The sequence below is a fragment of the Nylanderia fulva genome, unplaced genomic scaffold, assembly GCF_048542155.1.
Source record: "Nylanderia fulva isolate GAGA-0341 unplaced genomic scaffold, ASM4854215v1 Scaffold216, whole genome shotgun sequence".
NCBI classification, from domain to species: Eukaryota; Metazoa; Arthropoda; class Insecta; order Hymenoptera; family Formicidae; genus Nylanderia; species Nylanderia fulva.
The window spans coordinates 138,442-151,302 of NW_028190282.1; the positions used below are offsets into that span (position 1 = coordinate 138,442).

General features: G+C 41.8%; 2 protein-coding genes and 2 pseudogenes across 3 annotated transcripts; 2 read left to right on the top strand and 2 right to left on the bottom strand.

Annotated features, from left to right (window-relative positions):
- Positions 1-233: 233 nt before the first annotated feature.
- On the bottom strand, positions 234-1,739 carry LOC146723236 (uncharacterized; annotated as a pseudogene). The gene is made up of 4 exons (XR_014924677.1): positions 1,348-1,739; positions 1,116-1,241; positions 805-1,038; positions 234-732 (listed from the first exon to the last, which is right to left on the bottom strand). The product of XR_014924677.1 is annotated as an uncharacterized LOC146723236 (transcript).
- Positions 1,740-2,138: 399 nt separating this feature from the next.
- Positions 2,139-4,788, bottom strand: LOC114945944 (uncharacterized; annotated as a pseudogene).
- Positions 4,789-6,465: 1,677 nt separating this feature from the next.
- Positions 6,466-10,014, top strand: LOC114945945 (uncharacterized). Its single transcript, XM_085482729.1, has 4 exons — positions 6,466-6,771; positions 6,975-7,214; positions 7,469-7,885; positions 8,194-10,014. Exons 1-4 carry the CDS (start codon positions 6,466-6,468, stop codon positions 10,012-10,014), a joined length of 2,784 nt encoding a protein of 927 aa, XP_085338855.1.
- A 2-nt stretch (positions 10,015-10,016) lies between these two features.
- On the top strand, positions 10,017-11,117 carry LOC114945946 (uncharacterized). Its single transcript, XM_029322299.1, has one exon. It carries the CDS (start codon positions 10,017-10,019, stop codon positions 11,115-11,117), a length of 1,101 nt encoding a protein of 366 aa, XP_029178132.1.
- Positions 11,118-12,861: the final 1,744 nt, after the last annotated feature.

The window sequence follows — 12,861 nt, forward strand, 5'->3', positions numbered from 1 at the left end:
AAACAAAAGATAAGCTTATCTGCTGATAAGAGCTTCTCTCCCGCGTGACGTCACCCCCCTCGCCCCCGATTCCCCCCGCCCCGCACCCCCTTTCATTGCCCCTGGGTTAGAACCCCCCTAGTATTCCTACTCACATACATTCTAGTATTAAGTTTAATTTTAAATTTTATTATTTTAGTACAAAAATAATGCACTTAAGAACAATAAAAAGAAGTTACGTTACATTCACAAAAATAACATTTCATACAGTGGAATCACATTTTTCTTTTTTTACTTTAATTTTTGTTTGTAAAAACTCCATTTCCTCTAGAAGTAATGAATTTTCCAATTCAGCTAATTCGGCATTCACTTTCTGGAGCCGCTCTGTTAAGGGACCAACATTTTCTTTGCTGTTTTCCGATTTGATTGCCTTCTTTAAATTCTGTATTTGTAATTTAAGTTCTTTCTTCGTTTTTATTTTTTTCTTCTTCTTTTCAGTATATTGCTTCACAATAGTTGTTTCTTTGTCTCTTATTGTTTTCGCCTTTTCCCTTTCTTGTTTGTTCAATAAAATTTGTTGCCCTTTTTCTTTTTTTGCTGCTTCTTTTTGTTGCATCGCTATCAACAGGTCGTCAACAACAGCCACAGTTGGGGTATTGTTAGATGTACTTTGTTTTCTCTTTTTCGTAAACGTAGGTACAGGGAAAAATTCTTATAGCTTAGGTGATATTTGTATATCATTTTTACTTCCACCTAAAATGAGAAAAAAAATGTAATTAAATGCATTTTCGATTAAAAAATTGAAAATGCCTTTAAAATACTCACAAGTACTTGCGTTAGATTCTTCGTTGATGTTTAGGTGACTGTTATTGTCATTTATGACATTTATAGAATTGTGTTTGCTTAATACAGAAGTTCCAAACACAGGACTAGTTTTTTCTAAGGTATCAGTCTGTACAGGAGCTTTAACAGAATCATAAGAGTCTTCTTGCTCTGTATTTACAGTATTCTCAGACTCATTGGTACCTTCGGAAGTTATCGTGAAATCCAGAACCTCATCTATAAATAAGAAAGTTTTTATTAGAAAATAATTATGTATACAATATATCTTTTTACAAAAAGAAAATTTTACAAACCTTTGTTTGATATATTCAAACAATGAGAACTATTTGATTCTCTATTCGAGTCACTATTAAATTCTTCACTGTCAGTCTTATCCAAGTTATCTTTATTTTTTTCTTTTGGTACAAGTTGACTGTCAACTAGAAAGAGATATTTACTTAGTATACTTATAATTTATTATAAATAGTATTATATAATTATTATTATTACTATTATATAATTTATTATAAACAAAATTGAACAGACCTCTGGTATCTACGTTACGTGGGGAGCTGTCGCTGCTCATAGTCACATCATCAACATTTATTGCTATAACTGTGGCTGTTACACGATTGCCCAGTTCATCGTACAACTCAATTAACTCTGCTCCTGGCAATTCTGCTAGAGTATTTTGTTCGATGCTTGGAGTTATAGCATAACTCATGTCCAATGAGTTTTCATCCGCTGCGTTGATAACAAACAAGTCCAGCTGGTTGTCGGAATGACTTGAAACATCAAGCATGGTTTTATCAGTTGCTCCGGATGCGTTATTAGTTGCCCTACCAATCAAATCAGCATGTGGTATTGGTTGATCAGCTGGTAATGAATTGTCAACTGTTCGTCACTGTTCGAGCTTTATTTGAAAGTACATCATGCATTTCTATACAAATAGAAAATCAAATTAGATGCTGTATATATACATATAGATAATTAAACAAGCTTACTCACCACTACATAGTTTTTTCAGCTTAAGCCAAGATTCATATAATGCCACATATTTCACATCACCATTCCATTTGTTTTCTGATTCAGCTTGTTTGAAAGACTCTATGATATCCGGAGATATAACATTTTTTTCAAACATAGCTAAAAGTTCTGTATTCTTTATGATACTGTCTTGATCTGAATTGTTGGTTGAATGTAGATTAATGCTTGCGTCTTTCTTTTTACTCTTCTTGCTTAAAACATTATAGTTAACTGCATCAGCGTTGAATGGATATAAGCCACAGGCTCTAAAACCATTTTTAACAGCGTCAGTGAGATCATACGATTCCAAAGCCATTTTTTAAATTGGAGCAAACATATGTTTCTTAACATCAACAACATTATTGTCGATTCTCCATTGACGTAACACTTTTCTATAAGAATCCTTCAGTGGATGGAAGACAGCAACATCTAATGGTTGTATGATGTGTGTGGCATTTGGATAGAGCACTACTAGTTCTATAAGATGCTCTTTGCAGAACTTAAGTAGTGGTAGCGTCATATGTGAGCTATGTCCGTCTACATATAAAATGATAGGAAACACGTAATTGTTCTCTTGTAGCCATTTGTAAAATACATTACTTATATAACTGTAAAAGCTTTCACCTGTCATCCAGCCACGTTCCGTGTTTTCCACTTTCCAGCCTCTTGGTATTTGTTCCAAAACATTCTTCTTTGGCGACGTTTTCAGATCAAATAAAATCATGGAAGGTGGCATTACTCCAGAAGCAACAACAATAAATAATATTGTTAAATATAAGAGTTTTAACAAGGCTCTGTAATATAAATATAAATTTAACGTATAAGACGGGCAACAAGAGCCAAATCGCGGATGACAATGCGTTATCCTAACGAAACTAAATAATTTTTCGTTAGAATTAAATACCGGTGCACAAGGCACCAAATTTTTACTTGGACACGGCCAAGATTTAAATATGAAATAATCTCATATTTTGAGATTTAATTTCAATACCCCTTTAACCCCCCTACGGAAAATAAATAAATGAATGCAAGAGAAAAATATAGATCCGAAAATCGCTGAATCGGGAATCGAACCCGAGACCTTTCGCTTGCCGGGCGACTGCTCTTCCAGCTGAGCTATTCAGATCCTTTCGATTCTATACTTTTCTCTGTTATATATATTAATGTTGGTAAAATGGTTATTTTCCGTAGGGGGGTTAAAGGGGTATTGAAATTAAATCTCAAAATATGAGATTATTTCATATTTAAAATCTTGGCCGTGTCCAAGTAAAAATTTGGTGCCTTGTGCACCGGTATTTAATTCTAACGAAAAATTATTTAGTTTCGTTAGGATAACGCATTGTCATCCGCGATTTGGCTCTTGTTGCCCGTCTTATACGTTAAATTTATATTTATATTACAGAGCCTTGTTAAAACTCTTATATTTGATACACGCTGGCTTAAAAAATGCGTTTGTTTACCAACATTAATATATATAACAGAGAAAAGTATAGAATCGAAAGGATCTGAATAGCTCAGCTGGAAGAGCAGTCGCCCGGCAAGCGAAAGGTCTCGGGTTCGATTCCCGATTCAGCGATTTTCGGATCTATATTTTTCTCTTGCATTCATTTATTTATTTTCCGTAGGGGGGTTAAAGGGGTATTGAAATTAAATCTCAAAATATGAGATTATTTCATATTTAAAATCTTGGCCGTGTCCAAGTAAAAATTTGGTGCCTTGTGCACCGGTATTTAATTCTAACGAAAAATTATTTAGTTTCGTTAGGATAACGCATTGTCATCCGCGATTTGGCTCTTGTTGCCCGTCTTATACGTTAAATTTATATTTATATTACAGAGCCTTGTTAAAACTCTTATATTTGATACACGCTGGCTTAAAAAATGCGTTTGTTTACCAACATTAATATATATAACAGAGAAAAGTATAGAATCGAAAGGATCTGAATAGCTCAGCTGGAAGAGCAGTCGCCCGGCAAGCGAAAGGTCTCGGGTTCGATTCCCGATTCAGCGATTTTCGGATCTATATTTTTTTCTTGCATTCATTTATTTATTTTCCGTAGGGGGGTTAAAGGGGTATTGAAATTAAATCTCAAAATATGAGATTATTTCATATTTAAAATCTTGGCCGTGTCCAAGTAAAAATTTGGTGCCTTGTGCACCGGTATTTAATTCTAACGAAAAATTATTTAGTTTCGTTAGGATAACGCATTGTCATCCGCGATTTGGCTCTTGTTGCCCGTCTTATACGTTAAAAATAATATTGTTAAATTGGCTTTCTCGTTACCGGACTAACACCTTTCTCTGTTATCACTTTATTGTCCTTAGGAACAAGCATAAACGCAGACTCGTCCAAGTTGAATACTCGGTGTGGTTCTATATGCAGCAAGTTTTTTGTGTCAAGGTATTGTTTGACTTTTGCAAACCAGTTTCGAAGGTCTACTTCAGTGACGGCTGCTCTGGTAGAAGTCAGATTTTGTGCTATTCTGGTACTCAGATTTGGATGTCTCTTCATAAAAGCTCGATACCAGAGTTGCCCAGGACGATTGTTCTTGAAAGGAGTCTTAGCTTTGTTATTATTGAAATATTTTTGTACGCAGTTAAGGAGTCTTGTTTTATTTACAGGAAAACCACTATTTGCACTGAACACTATTCAACTTGCAATTTCATTTTCTTCTTCCACACTCAGCACAGTTTTTGGTCCCTTCCTACACTCAAGTGGTGAGTTATACTTTGATTTTAAAAAAAGAGTACTCTTTGGTACTCCAAAACTGTGAGCAGCTTGGCGGAGAGTCAGCCCTTCGCCCATTGCACTGAGAGCAGCTTGAAGAGTTTCAACACTGTAATTTTTTTCACTTCTCTTCTTTTTAGCTACAGCTCTACGATACTGACCACTTGCACTTTTCTTCTTCTTCTTCTTAGCAGTCTCTTTTACAGTTTTCTCATTAATTTTCTTCCTAGCCATCCTGACTACCAAATGCTTGCCAAGTCAAGTTCTGGATTTTGAGGTAATTTGGTACGAAGATGCGAAATTTTTTTTCTTGATGTTTTTGTCAGTCCGTAAGTAAATATTAAATATTTCACAACACTAATAGTTATTAGAGAACACTTTTTGTAAACATTTTTCACTAAAAATTGTACAAACAAAATCCCGGAGAAACGTGTCTAAGTACTGCATTGATATATCAGTGCCTATGATCTGAAGTTGGACACGAGCGTTGCGTGTGTCAAACTACTACGATTATCGAACGTATACTTGGACAGCTAATTTCCAAAGAAATAATTAGTTTTGTAATATTATTATATTGGAAAAATTGTTTAGTAATATAAAAACTATCAGATAATATCACAACTTATATATATAAATGCATCGGACTTATTGTAACAGTATAAACACAATTAACAAAAATGTCAAAATACAAGAAAAATTATGTCGCTCTTATGGAGCTTAAGGTGACATTTCAAAGTGACCATTTTTATTCAATTTTTTGAAATAAGTATTAATAAAAATTATATGTTATTCAAAAAAGTGTTCGCAATACTAATCTATTTTCTTTTTCAATTGAATATTTTTTATTTTACCATAAAAGTAGGTTTTTGAGTGTTCAAGTATAGGTCTAAATTTTCATTTTGTCCAAGTATTGGGCATTTTACCTTATGACTGTGTGTTCAGATCTGACTTCAAAGTCGAATTATTTCAAACCGAGCGAACTAATTCGCTCTGTTTGACCTAAATCTCTCTTTATTTTGATACACATCTTAGCGCTGGGACAATTAGTTCCCGTGCAATACACGTAATGTGCCCATGTAAATGATTATCCGCTCGGCTCCGTTTCCCGTCAACAACATTCCGATTCTCGAAAATAATCGCGCGTAAGTCAGTCGAAGAGAGGCAATCAAAACGTGCGTGTCGTTAATCAGCATCGTCCTGTTAATTCGATAGCAACGTATCTCTTTTCGAATTATACCTCTACGACGTCCACGTCTCTTTCAACGCGCTTTTCGTGTGATCCACGTCAGTGCAGCTAATAAAATACTATTGAATTAAAAGTGAGTGCATTCGTTCTTGACTAACAACGATACTATCCCTTCGTCTCCGTTTTACAATAATTTCAGTCAATCGACCGGCGTATTAAAATAATATTAAATATGTTTCCACGTCTTTAAGAGAAAGTGCGCGAACATATTTTTGGTCTTTCGAGCCGGATGATTTTTAGAAAATTAAAATCAGTGGAACAGTTAGTATCGTTTACGTGTCAAGGACATATTCTGTTTTGCTACTCGATTTGAAGAAAGAGTGAAGATATACGCAAACCAAGTGATCTATCTCAGCTTGGAGAATTGTAACATTGGTGCTTGTCAGACAAAGAGTGAGTGACCAGTGCTCGAACCCTTTCGCGATTCCATAACAATACGCAGAGCCAAGCTGGAGAATGCTATACGTTAGCTATATCGCTCGCGCATTCAACGACGAGTCTCTCTCTCTCGCACACGTGCCCCGTGAGTGACGCATACGCTCGTATAGCGCGAACGATTTCGCGAACGCGCTTACTGATACTGCGGGCTCATTGTCGTTGCGTTAAACCGTCTCGGACGCTCAAGTCACCTGTAACACTTATTCGACGTTCACGAAAACACTGACATGGCTTCTGTCGACGATTTACTGATTGAGCAACGCGCAACCATCGATCAATGTCGGAGAATTCTGCCGAATTATCGAAAGCTGGGCAAAGAGAAATTCTCGGCCAGCAAGACTCGCACGCGCATTCAGAATCTACAAACGTCATGGAACGCGTGCAGATCGCTAGATGTGCAACTCCGCCAAGAAGCAAGCGACTCTCAACGCAAACACGCTTATTTCCTCGACGAGGAATTTCTCAACGCGGAAGCAGATTACGAGGATGCCTTGGATCAGCTCACAGACATCCTGGATCAACAGGAGAAGAAGGTTCAGCCGAACTTGACTCCCGGGGGGAACATTCTACGATGCTGGGCGAGATACAAGGACCATCCACGTTCGCACTCCCACGCATCACTATTCCAAAATTTAACGGCGAGCCGACGAAGTGGGAAAGCTTTAGAGATTCTTTCAAGGCATTGGTCGGTGAAAATACTGCGTTAACTGCGGGACAAAAACTGTATTATTTAAAGTCCTTTCTCGAGGACAATGCCGCGCTTATGATCGAGCATGTACCTGTTTCCGACGCAAATTATGAAGGTGCTTGGGCACTACTCGCAGACGAGTATGATAATCCGAGTGCGTTAATTTTGGTGCACATTCACGCTTTTGCTAATCTACCCGCGATGAAAACCGAGCAAAAAGCCGAACTCAAACGATTGCGCGATACAGTTAATTCATCACTAGCTGCCTTGCGAAATTTGCATCGTCCGGTAGATCAATGGGACAATCTATTAGTCTATATAATTTCACAAAAATTCAGTTCGCGGACAAGAACTGAATGGAACTTGAATCTTGGTGCATCAAAAACGATCTTCCATTGTTTCAAACACTCAAAGACTTCTTGACGGAAAGAATCCGCGGAATCGCCGCTCCAGTTTCGATTGAGAAACTCGACGCATCTCACGCGACCGCAACAATTAAAACGAAAATTAAAGCCTCCGTACACAACGCTGCACCTCGGCAGTGTCCTGACTGTTCGGGAAATCACAATCTCGCTTTCTGCCCAGTATGGCCCAAGAAACCGATAGATAATCGCTTCGCGCTCGCGAGGCACAGACATCTCTGTTTTAACTGTCTGAAACCCGGTCACGTTCCGAAACAATGCCCTAGCGTAAATCGTTGTAAAAGATGTCAGAGGCCGCATCATTCGACGCTGCATCGGATGTCGACCGGCAGCTCTGACACTGTCGGTACTACGCCTAATAATCAAACTGTCGACGGTTTGAGTAACGCAGCGAGCGTCAATCTGCTTTCGTCGAAATCGTCTCCGTATCGCGCGCCAGCAGGTACCGTATCAGAGCGTAAGGAAGTATCCGTTAAACGAGCGCCAAGTCAAACAAAGCCGACACCCTTCGCTCCCGTGTTGCTCGCTACCGCTTGGGTAAGACTACAAACGTCGGAGGATCGAGTTGTGAAAGCGCAAGCATTAATTGATCAAGGCTCATCGCACAGTTTTATTACGAGTCTCTTGCTCAAAATTTACGCACTCCACGCCGTCGAGCCGATCTCGACATAACGGTGTTTGGAAGCGGACACGCAGCGCGCGCTACGTCATTTGTTAATCTCACGCTCGAATCGTGCATCGGAGAAAACGCGTTTCCGCTGAGATTGACCGCGTATGTATTTAAAAATTTGACGAATTATGCTGCAACCTCGTCGCACGGCATTCAATCATGGTCACATTTACAGGGATTAGCGCTCGCAGATCCCGATCCCTCCAGCAAGAAGTCAATTAACGTTTTGATCGGAGCTGATCTATACGATCAACTATTAATCGGGCCCATTAAAAAGAGGCCGCTCGGGTCACCCACAGCCCAACTTACCACGTTGGGGTGGATTATATCGGGTCCTACCGACGACCCTCGCGAACCGCGAGCAGAACGCACATCCGCGATTCACTATGCGATCGCGCAAAATACGGATGCATTGATTCGCAAATTCTGGGAAATTGAGGAAGTCCCCACGCAAAGATTCCTCACTCAGGATGAGGAAGAGTGCGAACGCCACTTCGTGGAGACCCATACACGCGACACTACAGGGCGTTACATTGTACGCTTACCGCTTCGTCACAGATCGCCTCTCGAGATTGGTGACAGTCACCAAATCGCGCTGTCTTGGTATGCTCAGCAGGAACAACGTTTAAAAAGAAAACCGGAACTCGCGCGCGCCTATTCCGAGTTTTTAAACAAATATGAGTCTCTGAAGCATATGGAAAGAGTTAACAGTAGTCAAACGATAAAATCACCGATATACATACCGCATCATCCAGTAGTTAAGGAAAATAGCACAACTACCCGCGTGCGTGTAGTTTTTAACGCGTCGAGCGCGACGTCAAATGGTACGTCGCTGAACGACCATTTGTTAGTCGGTCCGAAGTTGCAGCGCGAGATAGGCTATGTTCTCTCAAACTGGCGTCGACATTGCGTAGTCTACATGGCGGATATCGAGAAAATGTTCCGTCAAATTCTAGTGCATCGAATAGACAACGATTATCAGCGAATCGTTTGGCGACCGAAACCGGATGGCCCAATAGTCAGCTATCGTCTTTTCACCGTTACATACGGTACGACATGCGCACCTTATCTCGCAAATCGCGTGCTTTTACAATTAGCCGAGGATGAAGGCAATTCACTTCCCGACGCCGCCGACATAATACGCTACGCGACATACGTCGATGATGTCTTATTCGGCGCGGACACTCACGATAAGGTGCGTAATATCCGTGCTCAACTCGTCACACTACTAAAACGCGGCGGGTTCACGTTACGCAAGTGGGCGGCGAACGATGCTGCCCTCTTATCTGACATCCCCGCAGTCGGCCACGATCTCGCGATCGATCTATCTAAAGAGGACTCAGCGGTATTAAAGGTGCTTGGAATCGTTTGGATTCCCAAGGAAGACGCGTTTAGCTTCCAAGTGAACGAAGTACCAAAGGCTCGCAGTACTAAGCGTAACATCCTCTCGCTAATCGCTCGATTATTTGACCTCCTCGGATGGGCCTCTCCTGTTGCCATACAAGCCAAGATGCTTATACAGGATTTGTGGCTTGCAAAAATTGACTGGGACGATGAAGTCCCTCCGCAGATGCTCGAGACTTGGGAGACCTATTGTCGCGAACTCCCCAAACTCGCAAATTTAAGAATTTCGCGCTGGATTGGCTTCACCCAATCTCAGAGCGCGATTGAGCTGCATGGCTTCGCAGACGCTTCGCTCCGCGCGTACTCCGCAGTCGTCTATATGCGCATCTTAAACTCTCCGACCGACTTTTCGGTATCGTTGATAGCGGCGAAATCTAAAGTCGCTCTACTGAAAACCGTCGCGATCCCGCGCCTCGAGTTAAACGGCGTCGTATTATTAGTACGTCTCCTTGAATACGTCAAGCAAACATTCAATTTTATTCAGCGACAGTGTACGGCTGGACCAACTCCACCGTCGCACTCGCGTGGCTCACCCAACATCCGTCGCGTTGGAAGCCTTATGTCGCTAATCGAGTTTCCGAGATCCAAGTAAAAATGCCGGAAATAAAGTGGCGTCATATACCCACGCGCGAGAATCTCGCCGACTGCGCGTCGCGGGGAATTCTAGTCGAAGAATTAATCAACCATCAACTTTGGTGGTCGGGTCCCTCGTGGCTAAGTCAAAGTTCAATTTTCTGGCCAAATCCTCGACCGATAGATTCGCCAGAACGTCACATCGATGACACGGCCGTGCTTACAAAACAACGATCGTCCGCGAAGATGCACGTTGCGAAAGATGACGAGATGTGGCAGATTCTTGTTCAATTTTCATCCTGGGGTAAGTTACTCCGAGTTACTGCCTTCTTATTTCATTGGTTGAGTAAATACCGTGCTCGCCGACGTGACAATAAGATTCCGTCAAATTTACATTTCGCCGACCGGATTCAGGAGGCTCGCGATTTTTGGATACGACAAGTCCAGAGGGATCGTTTCGCCGTCGAAATACGAACGCTACAAGCAAATGAGCCACTTCCGCGATCGAGCTCACTAAAATCGCTCAATCCGTTTCTCGATGGAAAGGACCAGTTGCGTCTTGGCGGGCGGTTACGACATTCATTTATTTCATACAACGAACGCTTTCCGTTAATTCTACCGCGCCATCATATCAGCGAGCTAATAATCGATCAAGCTCATTTACGATCGCTTTACGGAGGCCTTCAGTTAACCCTCCGAATTCTACGCCAGAATTATTGGATTCTTGGTGCGAGATCGCTCGTCAAATCTAGATTAAATCAATGCATCACCTGTGTTCGCGAACGCGCCATTACAGCCAGTCAACCGATGGGAGACCTACCGTCTCCTCGAGTCAATCCGTCTCCGCCTTTTTCACACTGCGGAGTGGACTACGCTGGTCCCTTTCCAGTGATCTCTTACGTGAGACGAGATCAGAGATCACGGAAATACTACGTCACGCTGTTCATCTGTCTCGCGACGCGCGCGATCCATCTCGAATACGTCGACGATTACGCTACTTCCGGATTCGTCGCGGCCTTTAAACGTTTCGACGCGGTCTGTCGTCGGACGTCTATAACGACAACGGGACGAATTTCCAAGGTGCCGATAATGAACTTCGTCGCGCCTTTATCGCCACTATGAAGAATACGGAACTGCGAGAGAGTTTCGCCACCGACGGAATACGCTGGCACTTCATTCCTGCTTCCGCGCCCCATTTTGGCGGCCTATGGGAAACGGGCGTGAAGAGCTTTAAATTTCATATGAAACGCGTAGTCGGTTTACACACTCTCCCAGATCGAGCTCTCGACACTACTGTGTGAGATCGAGGCTTGCTTGAACTCGCGTCCTCTCGCTCTTCTTCGCGATGATCATGATAATTTCGACGTGTTAACCCCGGGTCATTTTTTGATTGGTAGACCACTACTCAGCGTTCCCAAGCCATTGCTACTCGAGGTTAGCGAAAATCGCTTATCTCGATGGCAAAGAGTCCAGGCGATGCTCGAAAACATTTGGAAGGCATGGGCGTGCGACTACTTGCATATGTTGCAGCAGCGCTCCAAATGGCAAAGATCGTCGCATGATATTAAGATCGGAGCTCTAGTTCTTCTAAAGAACGAACTCCTTCCCCCTTTGCGATGGGAGCTCGCTAGAGTGGTTGAACTACATCCGGGCCCCGACGGCCTCGTACGTGTCGTAACTGTGCGAACAGCGAAAACGAACCTCAAGCGCCCGATTACGAAAGTCTGCCCTCTTCCGTGCTCCGCAGCTACAGAATGTACTTAAACTCAAATTCGTATGAACGCTTCTCAACTCTGATAAGAGGACGCAAGCCTGTCTAGACTTATCTCCAAAGGCGGGTATTTTTGATAGCAGTATTAATATAAGTTCGTTGCATCATGTCGGGATTGTTCCTTGTAATTAGTATAAGTTCGTTTCATCATGTCGGTATTCAACTTGTAAATAGTATGTAAGTCTTCAAATTGTCGGGTGAAATCTGTAAAAGTCAGGATCACACGATAGGCATTAATGAAAACTTGAGTAAAGTAATTCCTTTCGTCCCATCCGGGACGAGGCGAGCGGCATGTTCAGATCTGACTTCAAAGTCGAATTATTTCAAACCGAGCGAACTAATTCGCTCTGTTTGACCTAAATCTCTCTTTATTTTGATACACATCTTAGCGCTGGGACGATTAGTTCCCGTGCATTACACGTAATGTGCCCATGTAAATGATTATCCGCTCGGCTCCGTTTCCCGTCAACAACATTCCGATTCTCGAAAATAATCGCGCGTAAGTCAGTCGAAGAGAGGCAATCAAAACATGCGTGTCGTTAGTCAGCATCGTCCTGTTAATTCGATAGCAACGTATCTCTTTTCAAGTTATACCTCTACGACGTCCACGTCTCTTTCAACGCGCTTTTCGTGTGATCCACGTCAGTGCAGCTAATAAAATACTATTGAATTAAAAGTGAGTGCATTCGTTCTTGACTAACAACGATAGTATCCCTTCGTCTCCGTTTTACAATAATTTCAGTCAATCGACCGGCGTATTAAAATAATATTAAATATGTTTCCACGTCTTTAAGAGGAAGTGCGCGAACACTATGGGATATCGTGGTATTAATAAACTCAATTGCTTTATTAAGGTTCATAAAGATAGAAACCAACATGTCTCGAATTCTAATGTTATTTATAAAGTCATGTGCACTGATTATGATGCTTCATATGTTGGGCAAACGAAAAGAAAGTTGAGCACTAGAATTAGGGAACATGTTGTAACGGCGCAGCCGTTACTAACGCCTCGCGGGCTGATCAGCCGCCCGCCACATGAGGCTTTGGCGCCTAAAGGCGCCCCTAATCGTTCCACACGAGCCGCCCCACCCCGGG